This window comes from Dama dama, chromosome 3, assembly GCF_033118175.1.
Source record: "Dama dama isolate Ldn47 chromosome 3, ASM3311817v1, whole genome shotgun sequence".
Lineage (NCBI taxonomy): Eukaryota > Metazoa > Chordata > Mammalia > Artiodactyla > Cervidae > Dama > Dama dama.
In genome coordinates, this window is record NC_083683.1 from 50,305,001 (window position 1) to 50,326,119 (window position 21,119).

At 37.4% G+C, this 21,119-nt stretch overlaps 1 protein-coding gene across 1 annotated transcript in view; it reads right to left on the reverse strand.

Annotated features, from left to right (window-relative positions):
- The window catches only part of ARID2 (AT-rich interaction domain 2), a 179,316-nt gene that overhangs the window by 4,139 nt on the left and 154,058 nt on the right, over positions 1-21,119 (reverse strand). Inside the window, exons 17-20 of the mRNA XM_061129468.1 lie at positions 15,546-15,684; positions 15,369-15,454; positions 12,357-12,480; positions 12,176-12,267 (exon numbers count right to left, since the gene is read on the reverse strand). Coding sequence (XP_060985451.1) covers positions 12,176-12,267; positions 12,357-12,480; positions 15,369-15,454; positions 15,546-15,684 — 441 coding nt within the window. The remainder of the gene's footprint in view (positions 1-12,175; positions 12,268-12,356; positions 12,481-15,368; positions 15,455-15,545; positions 15,685-21,119) is intronic.

Sequence of the window (21,119 nt, forward strand, 5' to 3'; positions counted from 1 at the left end):
TGCACTTAACAGGTAAGAAATAACTTCTAAGTAGGATTAGTAAAAACAATTTAAGTCATAGATCAGCTTTTAGGAAAATACTGCAGTTTGAATACAAGTTTATCTTATTTCCTTCCCAAAATGAATAAAAGAAATTTACTTTCTGAAGAAACTAAATCAGAAAAGTTTAGGACTTACAGAGACACAGACAGTGTGAAGCAAAGTGAACACACCCCAGCGTGGTGAGATTCTCCTCACCACCCCACTCCCAATCCTGCTTCCAGAATGCAGGCCCTCACAGACTTTCCCTCAAGTTGCTCATTTCTAAAGGCAAGAAAATCAAAGATTCTTCCCTGGAGAAGCAATCTAGATAGAGACTGACATTTGAGGGGTTTCAAGGAATCAAACTGGTTCATCAGGGACCACCCTAAAATGGCAATCATCAGTGACATGTGGGGTCATGCACCCAGAGCTTCCAGCAAGCTGGCAGCTATTTCATTCTTAAAATACAGCATGAAGCCCCCAATCCCAAACATTCGAGGATTCTGAGTAAACAGCAACCATACTAGGAGCCAAAGAAAATTAAAAAATACTGGCAGTATCTTCGGGCTTCCCTAGTGGCGCAGTGGGTAAGAATCTACCTGCCAATGTGGGAGATGCGAGTTTGATCCTTGATCTGGGAAGACTTCACATGTTGCAGAGCAACTAAGCCCGTGCATCTAACTCTAGAACATGTGCTTTAGAGCTGCAACTACTGAAGCCCACGTGCCCTCGAGGCTGTGCTCCACAACAAGAGAAGCCAGCAGCAGGAGAAGCCTGCGCACCGAAACTGGAGAGAGTAGACCCTGCTTAACACAACTAGAGAAGAAGAGCCTGTGCAGCAACAAACACCCATCAAAGCCAACAATAAACAAACAGGTCAGTGTGCGCAGTCACATCTGACCCTCTGGACTGGACCCTGCCAGGCTCCTCTGTCCATGCAATTTTTCAAGTAGCGGGTAGCCATTTCCTCCTCCAGGGGATATTCCTGACCCCTGGGTCTCCTGCGTCTCCTGCACTGCAGGCAGATTCTTTACCACGAGCCAACAGGGAAGCCCAATACTTATATAAAAAATACTGGTAATATCTTCAGAGAGAGATGAGCAGGCACTGTATTCAATCTATGAACAGAATGCTACAAAACAGCAACAAGTGGCAACTTGAGCTTTCAGAATTTAAAGCATGAGAGGTGAAGTATAAATTCAATAGATTTGATGATAAAGTCAAGGAAATTTCCAGAAAACAGATTAACAGACAAAAATAAATAAAAGAAAAGCAGAGGGTCACTCTACAAGGGTCTATTATTCAAAAAAAGCCAGAAGTTCTAGAAATGGGAATAGACAATGGAGAGCAGGGAATCATAAAAAGAAACATTTGAGAAAGTTTCCCATTATTGAAGGACATGAATCTCCTGACTGAAAGGACCCACTGAAATGAAATGCCCACTTCAACAACAACAACAAACCATACCAAGACACAGCATCATGAAAGTTCAGAATATCAGAAATTGGGAGGGAAAAAGAAAAGACCCAAGAGCTCCCAAGGGAGAAAATAGATCCCATACAAAGGAATGGGAACCAGAATGTCCCTGACTTCTAAACAGCAAAGCTGCATGCTAAGAAGACAGGAAAGCAGTGTCCTCAGATTGTTAAAGGAAAGCGATTTTTTCAATCTAGATTTCTATAATCTAACCAAACTATCAGGAGTAAGGGTAAACTAAAAATATTTTCATACATGTAGGGCCTTGAAATTATGGAGGAGGTGCCTTACCACATGAGAGAATAAATCAAGTAAAAGAAGTAAGTAGGATTCAAGAAAAGAAGGTTTCAGGTGTTTCAGTCAGAAAGGCCCTTCCTTAAGCCCCTGGGGCAGATGGAGCAATCTCCATCCTGTGTAACATTCAGAGGAGCCTCTGAGCCTCTGCTTGGCCCATCACCCTGACCCAGTGGGATCTGTGGAAACTGGAATTGTATGTTCTTTCTCCAACATGTTAAACCATACTTAAATAAAAAGCCAAGTAAAATGATGAAACCAAACCTCTCCTCACCAGCCCCCAAACAACCCAACCCCCTCAGCCTATGGAAGTATCCTCAGAGCCAGATAGCTATAGAGAAAAGTCAGCATTTGTCCAAACGTGCTTGGAAAGGCCATCTTCGAGTCCAGGTCTGTGATCCCCAGGTGCCCAGCCCCCTAGAGACCCAAAGAAAGTGGCCCCTCCCAGCCGTGGCTGGCCCCGTGCCCAAGGGTACACCTTCCTCATGAGTGTGTGACAGGCAGGCCTCCAGGATGCCCACGAGAAACCCATGGAACTGATGAAATTTGTACCGTACAGTTAATGTAAGATATTTTAATTCCCAACCATGTAAAACAACAGAATATATAATTAAAAAAAAGCTAATAGCTATGTGAGCAAGATGCTCCCTGGGTAAGTCAGCGACAATGAACTTGTACTAGTCAGTCTCTGTTTTCGGTGAACTAATACTTCCTCATGTGGTTGACTCAAAATAATGAGCCAGAGTAAGACTGATGAAGAGAATTACCTTCAAAAATATGCTATTAAAAGTATGCAGAGAAAGATAATGTACAACTTTACTAGATAGAACAGACTGCGGATGCCAAGGTAATTATAAAATGATTCTTCCTGGTTCAAAAAGGTGTTGCCATGACCTTCTAACCCATTGCTGAAGTACCCATAAAACACTCCTTTACCCTCTTCTCTCCAATCAAAACTTTTAAGAAATATACATGTAATGTTTTCTACATATTCTAACATAAAGAAGACGTTTGTAAAAACACTTAATTTTTAGTGACCGATAAAATTGATTGCATTTAATAGGTCGATCTTCCTGGTTACAGAAGAATCATGTGTTTATGTTTAAATGATTCCTGGCAGTGAGCAGTGGCCATTTAAAAGGTTTACAGAGTTATATGCTATTAAGGAACCAAGAATAAAGGATAAAAAAGTAAAAAAGAACTGTAAGCTGCCTTGGCCATTCATAAATATCTAAACTTGTAACAGTAACTAATAACTGAAATTTCATTCATGAATATGTTGTGGATATTTAATAATATTTATATTTTGTTATTTTCATATTTCAGAGTATTCTATTTAATTTAAAAGAATTATCTGTAAATTTGGCATTAGAATACAAATGTAAATATTTTTAATGAAAATTTGCAACTTTTTAATGTTTTGACACAGTTTTCTATTTGTCTTTATTTCAGATACCAAAATTATAAAACATCTAAGTAATATATTTTTGTTGTTGTTTCAGGGCTTAGCGGTGAATTCATCCTGAGCATGTGAATATAAAAAGATTACTAAATATTAAAAAAAAAAAAAAAAGTTTCAACAAAGAAGGAATTCCCAAGGACAGCTGTTGTCCAGGCCAATGAAGCAAGCGCTCCAGACTGCCAAGGCCAGTTTCCAAATGGAAAAAATGCAGAACTGACAGAGGTTTACAACTATACTTAAGTTTTTAGGTAGCTTATACACAGGCTTCAAACATACTGATTGAAATATATGAAAAAATCAGCATTAGGCCTATAAAAAGCTAATCAGGAAGCAAGACAATCATTAACCCCAGAAAAATAAAGAAAAAAAAATGTAAAACAGTAGCACACGGCTCAGCATTAAACAATAAAACAATATCAGATACAAGATGTAACAATTATGAGGAAAGAAAAAGGCATGAAGAGGAGAGGCTTTAACAGGGTTCCATACAAAGAGGGTCAACAGGTAAAGTGAAAAATAGGTCAGTTATAAACATGCTGCTTAGAAACATGGAGGCAAAGAGCCAGAAAAATAAACTCAACTTGTTGAAAGCTGTCTCTTGGGGGTGGGTATGAAGGGTGAGATAGGGAAGTATTAACATACAGTCTGTTATAAATAACAGCTTTATTGAGATATAATTCATACACCACACAATTCACCTGTTTAAAGTATATAATTCAGTGGAATTCAGTATATTACCAGGATTGGGCAACCATCACCATCAATTTTAGAATATTTTCATCACTCCAAAAAAGAAACCTAACACTCATCAGCAGCCACCCTGCATTTTCCCTAAGTCCTCCCTTCGTTGTTTTCAGTTTTGAATTGTGGCAAAACACACACAGTGCCAAGTTTACTGTCAGTCATCTTTAAGTGTTCGGTTCAGCGGCACCGAGTATACAGACACTCGGGTAGCCATCACCACCATCCATCCTCAGAACTCCTTCATCTTCCCACGGCCACTGAGAATTCCCCACTGCCTCCCTCCCCAAGCCCTTCTATTTGATTCTTCCAGGTACCTTATATGAGTGGATCAAACAAAAATTGTCATTTTGTGTCTGGCTTATTGCACATAACACAATGTCTTCAGGGTTTACCCATGCTGTAGCATACATCAGAGGTGCATTCTTTACGGAGGCCGAATAATACTCCAGTACTCCATTGTGTGCACACACATTTTAGTTATCCTTTCACCTACTGATGGACATGTGGGGCTGCTTCTACCTTTTGGCTATCATAAATAATGTTGTTACGAAAATGGTGACTGAATATCTGTTCAAGTCCCTGCTTTAAAAAATAAATAAATAAATAAATAAAATAAAAAAATTTTAAAAACAAACAAAATAAAAACAAAACAAACAAAAAAAACCAATTCCCTGCTTTAAGTTATTTTGTGTATATACCCAAAAGTGTAACTGCTGGATAAAATGTTTAATTTTTTAACTTATTTTTATTTTTTCACGTTAGGGTGCGCTCGCCTTCATTGCTGTACGGATTTTCTCTAGTTGCAGTGAGCAGTGGCCGCTCTCCAGTTGCACCGCACAGGCTTCTTATTGCTTCTTTTGTTGCAGCGCACAGGCTCTAGGCGAACGGCCTTCAGTGGTTGCAGCACAAAAGGCTTATCAGTTGTGGCTCATGGGCCCGAGAGCGTGTAGGCTTCTGTAAGTTGTGGCGCATGGGCTCAGCAGTAGTAGCTTGTGGGCTCTGAACGTGGGCTCAGGAGTTGTGGTGAATGAGCTTAGTTGCTCCGTGGTATGTGGACTCTTCACGGACCAGGGATCAAACCTGTGTCCCCTGCACTGGCAGGGGAATTCCTATACAGTTCACCACCAGGGCAGTCCTGGAATGTTTAATTTTTTGAGGAAAAGACATATTGCTTTCCACAGTGGACATATCATTTTATATTTCCATGAGCAATGCACAAAGGTTCCAATTTTTCCATATCCTTGCCAACACTTGTTTTCAGTTTTGTTTGTTTTTAATAAAAGCCATCCTAATGGGTTTGAAGTGGTATCTTATTGTGGTTATGATTTGCATTTTCCTAATGATTAGTAATGTTGAGCACCTTTTTTATGTGCTTATTGGCCATTTATTTATTTTCTTCAGAGAAATTTCTATTCAAGTCCTTTGCCCATTTCTGATTTGGTTTGCTTGCTTTTTGTTGTTGAATTTTAGGAGTTCTTTATATAGTCTGAATATTAACCCCTTTATCAGATATTTGACTTGTAATTCTTCTCTATCATCCTGCTGACTGTCTGTTTATTCTGTTAATACTGTCCTCTGACACGCAATTTTTCTAATTTTGATAAGATCAATTTATTTTTTCATCTGTTGCCCCTGCCTTTAGTGCCATATCCAAGAATAACTACAAATCCAACAACATGAGGCTTTTTCTAAGAATTTTATAGTTTTAGCTCTGATGCATTTTGGATTAATTTTTGCATATAGTGTTTAAGTAAGGGTTAAGCTTCATTCTTTTGCATGTGAATTTCCAGTTTTCCCAACTCCATCTGTTGAAAAGACTATCTTTTTCTCACTGAATAGAGAACTGGCATATGCAAGGACTTAGGTCTGGCCTCTCCAATCTGCCCCATTGGTTAGTATGTCCGTCTTTATGTCACTAAGGACAGTATACTCTTTTGATTACTGTAGCTTTGCAGAAAAATTTGAAATCAGGAAGTGTGAGTCCTCTAACTTTGTTCCTCTTTTTCAAGATAGTTTTGCAATTCAAGGCTCCTTGAGATTCCATATGAATTTTTGAACAAATTTTTCTATTTCTACAAAAAATGTCATTGAAATATTGATAGGGGTTGCACTGAATCTGTAGATTGCTTTGGGTAGTATTGACATTTTAACAATATTAAGCCTTCTAACCGAGGAACAAAGGATGTTCTATACATCTTCTTTAATTTCTTTCAGCAATGTAAAGTTCTCATGGTACAAGTCTTTACCTCCTTGGTTAATATGATTAAATATTTTACTCTTCTGATGTACTGTAAACAGAACTGTTCTTTTTTTTTTTCAGATCGTTCATGATTAGTGAAGAAAAATCATTTTGTTTTTAAATAAAATGGTTAGATAGCATCACCAACTCAACAGACGTAAATTTGAGCCAACTCCAGGAGACAGTGGGGGACAGAGGAGCCTGGCATGCTGCAATCCATGGAGTTGCAAAGAATCAGAATGACTTAGCGACTGAACAACACCAACAACATATATTACACAGATAAAAGATAAATACATCAAAAAGAAGAGAAATATATTGCAATTCTCCAAACCTCAAGTTTAATCAGAAAGGAGATAAACTATGTTTAAACAGTTTACATTACTCAAACAACCAGATTCTGAACTTTCCAAATTTTAAAAAATGTGAACATTTCATACTCTTCAGTATACTGTACTGTAAAATGAAAGTAAATTTTCACATATCTTCCTGTTGACCTGTGATTTTCTTATTGCAAATATAATTTGCTTTAGTTTTTTTTTTTTTTAAATCACACCTTGTAACATATTCCAAAAGAGATTCCACATATCAACAGAGAATTATCTTCTGATTTCTTATATTCTCTTCCTTACATCTATGGGTTTTGCCAGATTCTGTCAGTATTCCAGGGACTTCCCTGTGGCTCATACGGTAAAGAATCTGCCTGCCTGCTCTACCAAAACTTCTCATCCCTGGAGATATTCAACAGACATTCTATATGGAGATTTCAATCCAGACTGGGAGGGTGAATGGAAATAATTTAATGGATTTCTTTAATTCTTTTGTTTCTACTATTCCAGGATCATAGCAACTGAAGATGCCAAAAGACATCTGGAAGTTTTGGAGTTAAATAAAATAACAAAATCAACAACAAAACAAAAACAGTAAAATGAAAACTTTTGGTTCAATAATTAAATGTAGCCAAAGTGGCTTTGCTATAAAGCTAACAATGTGCAACTTGAATGTGAGGAAAAAGTTTTAAATTTATTTTTAGAATTTCAATTGTCCATACAAATTCCAGATCAGAACTCTATGAAAAAATGAATTTCTGAGGCCATTTATCCATCCATCTATCAATAAAATATTTATTGAATTGCTATTATATTCCCAACATTATGCTAGGCACTGAGAACACAAAAACCAAAATAAATATTCAGCTCCTGCTTTCACAGGTCTCATCATGTAAACAATAACATGCACTCTGGAGGAGGCACCTCCAGTCCAGGGCGGGGAGTGAGGGAAATTCAGGACAGGAAGAGGTGACCGGCGCTGAGTCTTAAAGAGTAAGGAGGAAGTAGGAATGATCTCTTACTGTACTGTAGGTGCGCATGCTTCAAAGGTTACTCAGAGAAAATCTGTAAGGGGGACATTGTTGTTCAGTTGCTAAGTCGTGTCTGATTCTTTGTGACTCCATAGACTGCAATAAGTCAGGCTTCAGTTTTCTTCACCATTTCCTGGAGTTTGCTCAAACTCATGTCCACTGAGTCGGTGATGCCATCCAACTGTCTCATCTTTTGCAGCCCCCTTCTCCTCCTGCCTTCAGTCTTTCCCAGCATCAGGGTCTTTTCCAGTGATTTAGTTCTTTGCATCTGACTGCCAAACCACTGGAGCATTAGCTTCAGCATCAGTCCTTCCAATGAATGCAGGGATGATTTCCTTTAGGATGAACTGGTTTGATCTCCTTACTGTTCAAGGGACTCTCAAGAGTCTTCTCCAGCGCCACAGTTCAAAAGCATCAGTTCTTCAGCGATGAGCCTTCTTTATGGTCCAACTCTCACATCCCTACCTGATTAATGGAAAGACCACAGCTTTGACTACATGGACCTTCATCAGTAAAGTGATACCTTTGCTTTTTAAGATGCTGTCTAGGTTTGTCCCTTTCTTTCCAGGAGTAAGTGCATTTCAGTTTCATGGCAGCAGTCACCATCAGCAGTGATTTTGGAGCCCAACACCATAAAGTCTGTCATTGTTTTCATTTCTTACCCCATCTATGCCATGAAATGACGGGACTGGATGCCATGATCTTAGTTTTCTGAATGTTGAGTTTTAAGTCAGATTCTTCACTCTCCTTTTTCACTTTCACCAAGAGGCTCTTTACTTCCTCTTTGCTTTCTGCAAAGATGATACCACTGCAAAGAGTGGTATCATCTACATATCTGAGGTTGTTGATACTTCTACTGGCAATCTTGATTCCAGCTTGTAATTCATCCAGTCTGGCATTTTGCATGATGTACTCTGCCTTTAAGTTAAATAAGCAGAGTGACAATCTACAGCCTTGACACAGTCCTTTCCCAATTTGAAACCAGTCCATTGTTCCATGTCTGGTTCTACTGGTACTTCTTAACCTGCATACAGGTTTCTTGGGATGCAGGAAAGGTGATCTAGTATTCCCATTTCTTCAAGAATTTTTCACAGTTTGTTGTGACCCTCATGGTCAAAGGCTTTAACATAGTCAATGAAGTAAAGTACATGGTTTTCTGGAATTCTCTAGCTTTTTCTATAATCCAGTGGATGCTGGCATTTATCTCTGGTTCCTCTGCCTTTTCTAAATCCAGCTTGTATATCTGGAAGTTCTTGGTTCACATACTGCTGAAGCCTTGCTTGAAGGATTTTGAGCAATATTTTGCAAGCATGTGAAATAAGCACAATTGTATGGTAGTCTGAACATTCTTTGGCATTGCCTTTCTTTGGGATTGGAATGAAAACTGACCTTCTCCAGTCCTGTGGCCACTGCTGAGTTTTCCAAATTTGCTGGCATACTGAGAGCAGCACATTAATAGCATCATCTTTTAGGATTTAAAATAGTTCAGGTGGAATTCCATCACTTCCACTAGCTTTGTTCATAGCAATGCTTCCTAAGGCCCAGTTGACTTCACACTCCAGGATGTCTGGCGCTAGGTGAATGACCCTAGCATAGTGGTTATCCAAGTCATTAAGATCCTTTTTATACAGTTCTTCTGTGTACTCTTGCCACTTCTTTTTAATATCTTCTGCTTCTGTTAGGTCTTTACCATTTCTGTTCTTTATTTTGCCCATCTTTGCATGAAATGTTCCCTTGGTATCTCTCTTTTAGAAGAGATCTCTAGTCGTTCCCATTCTATTGTTTTCCTCTATTTCTTTGCATTGTTCACTTAAGAAGGCTTTCTTATCTCTCCCTACTATTCTTTGAAACTCTGCATTCAGGAGGGCATCTTTCTCTTTCTCCTTGCCTTTTGCTTGTTTTCTTTTCTCAGCTAACTGCAGGGCCTCCTCAGACAACCATTTTGCTTTCTCGCATTTCTTTTTCTTTGGGATGGTTTTGGTCACTACCTCCAGTATGATGTTAAGAACCTCCATAATAGAAGAAGCAAGAATTGCAATCCTATGGCCTCCAGAATGAAAACCACATCATACAAAACTAACCAAAATGATCACATGGATGCCTTATGTAACTTAATGACTCTATTAGCCATGCTGGTAGGGCCACCTGACATGGTTGGGTCATGGTGGAGAGTTCTGACAAAATGTGGTCTACTGGAGAAGGGAATGACAAACTACTTCAGTATTTTTGCCTTGAGAACTCCATTAATAATATGAAAAGGCAAAGAGATATGAAACTAGAGATGAGCCCCTCAAAGTCAGTAGGCGTCCAATATGCTACTGGGTAAGAGTAGAGAAATAGCTTTAGAAAAGAGGCTGAGCCAAAGCAAAAACAATGACCAGTTGTGGATGTTTCTGGTGGTGAAAGTCAAGTCCAATGCTGTAAAGAAACATATTGTTAGGAACCTGGAATGTTGGGTCCATGAATCAAGATAAATTGGATGTGGTCAAACAAGAGATGGCAAGAGTGAACATTGACATTTTAGATATCAGTGAACTAAAACAGATGGGAATGGAAGAATTTAATTCAGATGACCATTATATCTACTACTGTGGGCAAGAATCCCTTAGATGAAATGGAGTAATTTCTTAATTACTCCATAATTACCCTTAATTACCATAATCAACAAAAGAGTCCAAAATGCAGTACTTGGGTGCAGTCTCAAAAATGACAGGATGATCTCAGTTCCTTTCCAAGGCAATCCATTTAACATCACAGTAATCCAAGCCTATGCCCCAACCACAAATGCCAAAGATGAAGTTGAACAGTTCTATTAAGACCTAAAAGACCTAGAACTAACACCAAACAAAGATGTCTGTTTTATCACAGGGGACCAGAATGCAAAAGTAGGAAGTTAAGAGATATCTGGAGTTAATAGGAAAGTTTGGCCTTGGAGTACAAAATGAAGCAGGGCCAAGACTAACAGAGTTTTGCCAAGAAAACACACTGGTCATAGCAAACACCCTCTTCCAACAACACGAGAGATGACTCTACACACAGACATCACCAGACAGTCAATATGGAAGACGGAGAAGCTCTATACAGCCAGCAAAAAACAAGACTTGGAACTGACTGTGGCTCAGATCATGAGCTTCTTATTGCAAAATTCACTCTTAAATTGAAGAAAGTATGGAAAACCACTAGGCCATTCAAATGTGGCCTAAATCAAATCACTTATGATTATATAGTGGAAGTGACAAATAGATTCAAGAGATTAGATCTGACAGACACAGTAGGGTGGAAAGCCATATGAGAAACTACTTACACATCAGTAAGATGAAATGTTATAAAACAGAAATGTTAAAAAGACAGAATCAATAAGGAAGAGGAACACAGCACAGGAAAGGCAGCACACACATGCCAGCATCTGAGCTGGATTAAGGAAGGCTTGCAGATGCTCAATGGGCAGCAACACAGGGATGATACAAAAGTGTGACATGAAAGACATCTAGGGTGACGGTTGGAATCTGCATGTGGTTTAATTTGGCTAATATTGAAATGCAGCAAAAGAAGGAGTAGGAAGAGAAATACAGTGAGAAAAGAAGGAAGAAGTGATACTATAAGTGAAGTTGGGAGATGCTAGTGACAAAACCTTCATATTTCTTTTTCTGAAAAAACTTTATTTTTAAATTGAATGTTAAGAATTTTTCTTATTCCTCTGTGGGAATACTTGATACATGAAATATAGTAACTTTTGTCATTGCAAACACTTTTTTTAAACTTAAGTTTTATTCACTTTAAATTTACAGAAGTTTTAAAGTTTGATATAGTTAAAGTAATTGCTTTTTTGTAATTTTTGCCTCTGTTTTTATGCTCATAAAGTCCAGTTGGAATGTAACTACAAGAAATATTATCAAGATCCAACATAGGTAAAATAGGAGGAAGAAAACCAAAGTAGATTCGATTAACAGCATGTGAGAAGAGAGAGAGTAGGACAGAAAAGCGCTGTCTGGAAGGCAAGATGTATTAAAGGACAACTTCCCAACTAAGGAGCCTGAGTTGAGTCAGCTGAAGATGGAGGAAGAATACTAAAAAATTATTTTCAAGGTTCAAAGGAGACAAATCCACATTTGCTTTCTCAAGAGTTAGAGTTGTTTCCAGTTTCCATAGATTTATAAAATCCTAAATTTTTCTCGTAAGTCCAAGAGTCTTAGCATATCTATGACTTTGATGGTTTCATTAAAATGGCAATTATCAAACTGAATTACATTCTAATTCCACATAATTCAAGTAACCAATTCATTTTTCCTCCTAGTAAACTCCCAAGTTTTCTCTTGTAGACCTACTTTTTCCTCTAAATCCTATGACCAACAAGAAATTTAACTTAAACAAGTTCAAGAACACCTTTTGGTTGTTTCAACTTCCACTTTTGTGGCTTTTAAGAATCTATGATGGTCTACTTTGACATAAGCTTTTGGACATATCCAAAAATTGATGAGAAAAACAGTGAATACAATGCAGATATCTAACCTTATTAACTTACAGGTAAAAGTAAAATAATATATAAATTCACTCTGACTACAGAAAACAGATTACTCACCTGCGACCACATTCTGAATATTTACCAATGTTTTTTAATATTAAGGCAGCTGTTAGTCGGATGTGTTTAGTTATTGGTCCCTCTTTTTCATCCTTAAAAAGGAAAAGAAAAGAAGAAGAATAAAGATCTAAATCATACAGTGTTCACAACTTCACAGATAAGGCTTCCAAGGCTTACTTACTGTAAAATCTCGAAAGACAAGGTTTCTTGACCCTCTCCTTAGAGCCATGAGGGCAGCACTGGGGTGATTCACAATGGCCTTCTGTGCTCGAGGAGTTGAGCCTGTGCCCCCTACAGCTGGCTGCCTAAATTGATCAGGGAGAGGAAGAGATTGTTAACATGATGATTCAGGCAGGCTGACAACAAATGACCAACCTGCCAAACCTGAACGTGGTTACTCGAAGTAGATACAGGGTGAGTAAAAGTTCTGGTGGTCCAGCAGTAATACTTACTCTTTGTGTCAACTGAGGCAAAAGGGTTTGTGGTCTTTTATTTCCAATCTATCAACTTTAAAGCAAACAATAGATGTCCTAGAACAACCCATATATATTTAAATACAACATAGCTTAAAAGTTGAGTTCATATCTACAATTTGAGCTGCAAATTAGTTTTGCTAAATGGTGCCTACAAGTAAAATATATTTCCTAAGAGTGTACTGGTATATGTATAGGTCACCCAAAAGATAACCAAATATGATAATAACATGAAATTATGCTAACTAGTACATTTCAAACTATTACTATCTTTTATAATTTTTTATTAACCAATTTCAATCAACCATTTCAGTATAGCTCTATTGTCCTTTACCAAAGATGGAGGGACTGCAGAGACAGATTTTATATAAAATCAGATTCAAACTACTCTACGTTTCCTTTGCCACACAGAAAAACTGCATCAGTATCTGTTATATTCTGCTGAGGCAACAGTGGTGAGAGAACTGGCTCCCAGGGAGAAAGTCCTGCTTCTGCCCCCTCATTAGCTGCATGACTTTGAACAGTTCCATTTGCCCCTTTGTGCTTCACGGTTTCACACCTGTAAAGTTGGGCTATTTCTAGCATTTTTTTTACATGAGTAAACTAATTCTGAATATTAAGTTAACATAAAAGCAATCTCTAAATTGTAAGCCAGTTTTTGTCTATATCTATATAGAGATTTCTCTAGATAAAGATCTATATATCGACACAGATAAAAATTATTATTGACTTTATGTATAAATGACAAAGATTTTTGATTGTAACTGATATACCAAAATAACCCTCCAAATTTGAACAAAATCAAACATATTACAGCATACTCTTACAAGTTACACAGAAGTGAAATGAAAGTCACTCAGTCATGTCTGATTCTTTGTGACCCCATGAACTATATGTAGCCCACCAGACACCTCTGTCCATGGGATTCACCAGGCTAGAATACTGGAGTGGGTTGCCATTTCCTTCTCCAGGGGATCTTCCCAACTCAGGGACTGAACCTGGGTCTCCTGCATTGGAGACAGATTCTTTACCATCTGAGTCACCAGGGAGGCTGAAAGCTACATTAATAAATACAAATTAAATACAGTTCACCCTTGAACAACATGGGAGTTTGGGTACCCACTCTCCCTGCAGTCAAAAATATGCATGTAACTTTACATTTGACCCCCCATACCTGCAGTTCCATACCTGTAGATTCAACCAACCAGAGATGGTGCGGCACCATAGTATTTACTGTGACAAATATTCACTTGTTAGTAGATCCTCCCAATTGATACCTGTGTTGTTCAAGGGTCAACTGTACAATGAAGATTACAGAAAAATGTATTTGGCAGAAAAGTGACTTTCCACTGCTTTGAGGGTAAATCCAAACTCATGTTTATGGCTTATGAAAGCCTCAGCTGTTTTTCCCTCATTCCATAGGTCTGTTTGGATTCACTTTCTATCAGAAAGCCTTCCATGGTCTCCTACATTGGCGTAGGTGGGCTTTCACAGTGTCCTGTGCATTTGATGCCATTTAATAAGAATCATCTATATCTCTCATTGTATCTCCAGACTTGGTAAAGGCAAAACATATCTTGGTCATGTATACGTCATGTCGTATTTTAGTGCCTAGCTAAGGAATGAATAGTAATGGAGAGACTAAAAAATAATGGAATGAATAAAGTATGTAAGCAGCTTCTGGTGTTCCCATACTTGTAGTTCTGTCTAGAATTTAAACTCTCTGAAGTTAAGACTAAACCATGTCCTTAGAATTCCCTATGTTTGGCATAATGTTCAGTACACAGCAATATCTCAACAAATGTGGACAAATTAATTTATCTTCATATTATAATAACTAAAATACAACTATCCCTTGGTATTCATGGGGGCCTGGTTCCAGGACCTCCTGAGGATACCAAAATCCTACAGCCAATCTCAGACAGATACCAAACGATGACAGGATTTGCATATAACCTACACACATCCTCTTGTGTGTTTTAAACCATTCAGATTACTTATATACTCAGTACAATGCAAATGATATGTAAATAGTTGCTAGTACATGGCAAATTCAAAATTTTTTTCAAATATTTTTGATCCCTGGTTGGTTGAATCCTCAGATGCTGAACCTGAAGATCTGGATGGCTGACTGTATTATTTAGAATTAGAGGCCTCAGTTGGAAACTATAAAATAGGAGATACTATGCAAATCTAATAAGGACCTTATAGGAATCCACAGTCTTGACTACAAGTATTATAAGTGTTCATGAAATAAAAGGTAAATGAATAACAAATAGTAAATGTGACATATACACTTTACGTTGGACCATCACATGCCACTTTAGCCTCTCCTCAGGAGTAGTTGTAGGAATAAATCTCTCTGCCATTATCAAGCACATGTTCAACTCCTCTCTCAAAGGACAAAGAATCATATATTTATTTCCAATTTACAAAGCATTTCTCATATATCATCTGTCATTACTACCAAATGACTTGTCTACAAAGTGGAATCAAAACATTAGAGCTACAAGGTACTTATACACCATCTGGTCCAGCCAATAAGAAAAGTTATTCCTAGGGCACTTATGCAATTTGAAAAGGGTCACATACATAGCTGGACTACAACCCAGGTTTCCTGTCTCCTGACATGCTGAATTGCTTTTTATTGCTATTTTGCCTAGTTTCCTGATTTGTCTTTTATTTAAATGTGCAACAGGAAGTAAACTCATGTTCCTTACTTGGTAGAAGATTTTTGACTTCCTGCTTGTCCTGGTTCATCTTGTTTTAATCCTGCAAGCAGGGCATCCTTTGAACAGTGCTTGTCCTTTTTAAGAAAATGGAAATAAAAAACATAAGCATCAAGGTCTCTAATGCAACCAAATGAGCTACAAATCAAGTAGTTTAAGAAAGTGTACCTGTAAGTGAGTGATGAAAGAGAACCTCTGCCGTTGAAAAGGCTCACAACCTTCCCAAAGACACTGCCCTGGATACACGTCCTTTCCTCCATGTTCAGTTGCTGCATGGTAGAAAACCTGTGAGGGGGTCTGAAACCACCTACAAAAAATAAAAGTAGTAGAAATTTTCTGACACTTAGATATGTTCTTTAAAATAGAAAACCTGCTCTCTTAATACAAAAGCTCCAGAACAAATATTGAGCAAAACAGTACAAATAAATATCATTTCAAATAATATTTTTAAAATTTCTACTTTTACTTAAAAGCCAAATACTCAAAAGTTCTTAATACTTATGGTAATTTGATATAAGCTTAATATTTCAGTCTCATTTCCCTACCTTCAATGAAATTCAGTTAACAATCTCTTGAAAGTAGATAAAATTTCATTTGAAAACACAACAGAGCATAATCTTATAAACAAATACCACACTCAGCTGTACTTTTAGAAGCTGCTCAAGCATTTACCAGATTTCATATCACATATAATAAACTCCAGCATATTCAATATAAAAATCTAAATGCTATAAGCTTTGGTGAGTCTGGCTCTTTAGTAGAATTCACATTTTGTATGTCCATCCATGTTTAAGAAGTCATGTCTCTCGTTTCTCCAACATCATACCCTACTCAGTTATAGACCTTGAGGTTTAATAATACAAATACCTGAATATATCTGGACAAGGACAGAAATCTGAAGAAAATCAGATACTGTACTACTCCCTTGTTAAATAGAATATATGGCAATGAGAGAGAATACTGGAATTCAGACACCAAATACTAAATTAAAAGACTTCAATTACTAACTACTAACTCAAATATTTATATAGTCAATATCTTTTAAAGTTTATAGCAGAACTCTCTCAGAATTCAATTTTTTATGGATGTCAGATAAACATATCTATATTTGAGCCAATTTCTGATGTGGAGCACATACATAATATTTCAAATTAATATTCCTTCAGGAAATAAATGATAGGCATTTTAAAATAAATTTTAATCAAAATTACTCAATACTGACATATAAAAGATGATGTTAAAAACCATTGTAACTGACATATTTCATTCCATCTATAAATACTTCATCTATATAAGTCATTCCTGATAGTTTTACTATAAAACTATCATGGATTCAAAGAATTAATACAGTTTAAAGTGACATACTACCCAAAGTGATCTACATAGTCAATACATTCCCTACCAAAATTCCAATGGCATTTCTCATAGAAATAGAACAATTAATCCTAACATTTGTACAGAATCACAAAAGATCCCAAAAAGCTAAAGAAATCCTGAGAAACACGAAAAGTTGGAGGCATCATGTGCCATAATTTCAAACTGTATTACAAAGCTATAGTAATCAAAACAGTAGGCTATCTGCATAAAAACAGACACATAGAACAGAGAGACCAGAAATAAATTAATGGATATATAATCAATTAATTTATGATAAAGAAGTCAAAAATATATAATAGAAAACAATGTCTTCAATAAGAAATGTTGGTAACAATGCACAGTCACATGCAAAAAAAAGAAACTCAACTACTCTTTTATACCATACAAAAAAAAATTAACTCAGAATGGGTTAAAGACTGGAATGTAAGGTTTGAAATCATAAAAGTCCTAGAAGAAAACAGAAGTGGTACGTTGCTGAACACAGGCTTCAGCGATGATTTTTGCAGATTTGATACTGATACCAAAAACAAAGGCAGCAATAAATGAAAACAAGCAAAAATAAGTAAGTGGCACGACATCAAACTAAAAAGCGACTGTGAAAGCAATGGAAACAATCAACAAAGTAAAAGGACAATGTACTGAATGGGAGAAAATATTTACAAATCATGTATCTCATAAGGGGTTAACATCCAAAGTACATAAGGAACTCATACAGCTCAGCAGCAAAAATCCCAAAATTTTAAAATGAGTAGAGGTTCTAATTAGACACTTTTCCAAAGAAGGCATACAGGTACATGAAGAAATCAATACCAAAACCACAATGAGATGTCACCTCACACGTGTTAGGAAGACTACCATCAAAAAGACAAGAAAGAAGAAGTGCTGGTGAGGATGTGGAGAAAAACAAAACCCCTGTCCCTGGGCACCCTTAGTGAGGATGTAAACTGGTGTGGCTACTATGAAAAACAATACAGAGATTTCTCAAAATGTTAAAAATAGAACTACCATATGATCCAGCAATTCCCACTCTGGATATTTACCACATAAATGAAAAAACACTAACTTGAAAAGATATGTACACCCCCATGTTCACTGTAGCATTATTTACAAAAGCCAAGATACAGAAACAACCTAAGTATCCATGACAAGACTAAACACTACATTAAAAAGCATAGACATCAATTTGCTGACAAAGATCCGTATAGTCAATGCTATGGTTTTTCCAGTAGTCATGTAGAGATGGGAGAGTTGGGCCATAAAGAAGGCTGAACACTGAAGAACTGATGTTTTCGAACTGCAGTTCTGGAGAAGACTCCTGAGAGTCCCTTCAACTACAAAAAGATCAAATCAGTCCATCCAAAGGGAAATCAACCCTCAATATTCACTGGAAGGGCTGATAGTGAAACTGAAGCTCCAATACTTTGGTCACCTGATGTGAAGAGCCAACTCATTGGAAAAGACCCTGATGTTGGGAAAGATTGAAGGCAGGAGGAGAAGGGAGTGACGGAGGATGAGATGGCTGGATGGCATTATCGACTCAATGGACATGAATTTGAGCAAACTCTGGGAGAAGTGAATGACAGGGAAGCCTGCTGTGCTGCAGTCCATGGGTTTGCAAAGAGTCAGACATGACTTAGTGACTGAACAATGGGTCCATCAACAGATGAATAGAAAGAAAATGTGGTATACACACAGAGAAATTTATATTGCCATGAAGAAAGGAGAAAATCTTGCCATCTGTAATCTGGATGGCCTCAAGGGGATCATGCTAAGTGAAACATGTCAAACCAAGAAAGACAAGTATATAAACTCATTTACTATGTGGAAGGTGAAAAAAAGAATAACAACAACAACAACAAAAACCAAACCCTCCCACTAAGGTCACAGGTAAAGAGAAGAGACTGGTGGTTGTCAGAGGCAGGAGATGAGGGGCAGGATATGAAATAGGTGAAGGAAGTCAAAAAGTACAAAACTCTAGTTATAAAGAATCTGCTTGCAATGAGGGAGATCCAGGTTTGATCCCTGGGTTGGGAAGATCTCTGGAGAAGGGAATGGCTACCCACTCCAGTATTCTTGCCTGGAGAATTCCATGGTGGGCTACAGTCCATGAGGTCACAAAGAGTCGGACACAACTGAGCAACTAACACTTTCACTCATAATGCTATTTCATTAATATGAAATAATGACTGGAACACTACTATTACAAGAAGATGGTTCTCATTGTACTTTTAAGATTTTACCTAAATACTATTAATTTATTAACTGAAAAGTAAAACTGTTTACACACACCAGAAACACACAGACACAAATCAAACTCCAAATGTACTATGACTTGTCAGAGTCAAAATGTTATCTATTTCCAACTACTTTGCAATACTTTAAGTGAAGCAAATTTATTCACAATACAAAAAATTGATGAATCTACCAGTGAAAAGAAAAAAGGATGAAGTTAGTCCTTCTTTAAATCAATTTAAACTACTAAAGACCACAACTCTGTGTGCATGTGGTTTTACGACAACAGGAATTTTTAAGTGCTCGATTTATCTGCTAAACACAGGGTCTATTACGTCCCTCTTACCTACGGTGTTTCCACTCATCCTAATTCTATTTTATCTCTATTCATCTAACTGTTTTAAGTCATACAAACCAGACTTTGACTGAATATGGTATAAGGTGAAGTTCTAAAATAGTGATGAAGCTGGCTACAATGATCAGATAAGGGTGGAAAGAAATTAAGGTTTCCAAATCCACTAAGTGGAATATTTGGACTTAAAATGCATAAATGTAATTTCAACATAAAATAATGAGTTTTCAGAGAACTATATTTTTTTCTGAGATGGAGAAGAATAAGACATGAATTGGGATGCCACTAACATCTACCACTGTGTCTAAACAATTTCCCTTACTACTACCTTTCTATCAACAACCTACCCGGTCCCCTGAAACAAACAACACGTTCATTTAAAGAGATCAGAAAAATTCATAAGGGCAACCAAATGAAAATAAAAATTTCCTGTGATTCAATTACCTAAACTGCTAACACTCGGGTTGTTATTGCTGATTAGTTTTAAGTTGTGTCCAACTCTGCGAGCCCATGGCCTGTAGCTCACCAGGCTCCTCTGTCCAAGGGATTTCCTAGGCAAGAATACTGGAGTGGGTTGTCATTTCCTTCTCCAGTGGATCTTCCTGACCCAGGGATCAAGTCCACATCTGAACTGCAGGCAGGTTTTTTACTGCTGAGGCACCAGAAATCTTCACTTTGTATATGTGTTTTTTAAACAAAACTGAGGTTATTGTTTTTTTTTAATTGAAGCAGAGTTGATTTACAATGTTGTGTTAGTTTCTGGTATACAATAGCTGATTCAGTTATATACATATTCTTCTTCATAGTCTTCTCCATAATGGTTTCCCTGGTGTCTCAGAGGGTAAATCGCCTGCCTGCAATGCGGGAGACCCCAGTTTGATCCCTGGATTGGGAAGATCCCCTGGAGAAAGAAGTAGCAACCCACTCCGGTACTCTTGCCTGGAAAATCCCATGGACGGAGAAGCCTGGTAGGCTACAGGCCATGGGCTCGCCGAGTCGGACATGACTGAGTGACCTTCACTGAATATAGTAAGACCTTGCTGTTTGTCTAATTTATATATAGTAAGTTATATCTGCTAATTCCAGACTCCTAATCTATCCGTGCCCCACCTCCTTTCTTGTTCCATAACCATAGTTTATTCTCTATATTTCTGAGTCTAAGACTGGGTCTGTTACTAATATAATTTTATATACCACTGCCATTGTATGGTTATATGATGCCTTTGTACAAATAAAAAATGTCCTTCCTTAAGATGCTTTATCACAATCTGTTGAAAAACTGTTGTAATAAACATGCAACTTCTGGCATGTACAATGTGAAGGCTGCCTCCCCTCCTCCCCACACACACTTTGGGGACAAACCACAGCTAGAGGAACTAAGCAAGTAACTTCACTCTGAAACGCATTTTCCTTACTGTTACTCTAGCTTTCAGGGTGGCTGTAGGGGTTAAATACGGTGATACCTGTATAATTGTTTGGCAAATAGCATGCCAACAATAAATGAGAGCTATTATCAACATAATCATTATTATTGGTAGTAGTTGTTGTAGTAGGTAGCAGGGGTAACCTCTTTCGTTTAACCTTGCCTATCTTGTTAATCGTGTGCTCTGAGATCTTCTCCCCAGCTATTTCAACATTGTCATACCTTGCTCAGTAAAGTTTACTAGTCTATCTCCAAGTTAATGGTCCCTATTATCAACTATTACTCACAACTCATTTTATTAATTTCTGCACCCAAAAACACTCCCCACAGAGACTGCTCCAAACTTTTCACCTTTTGT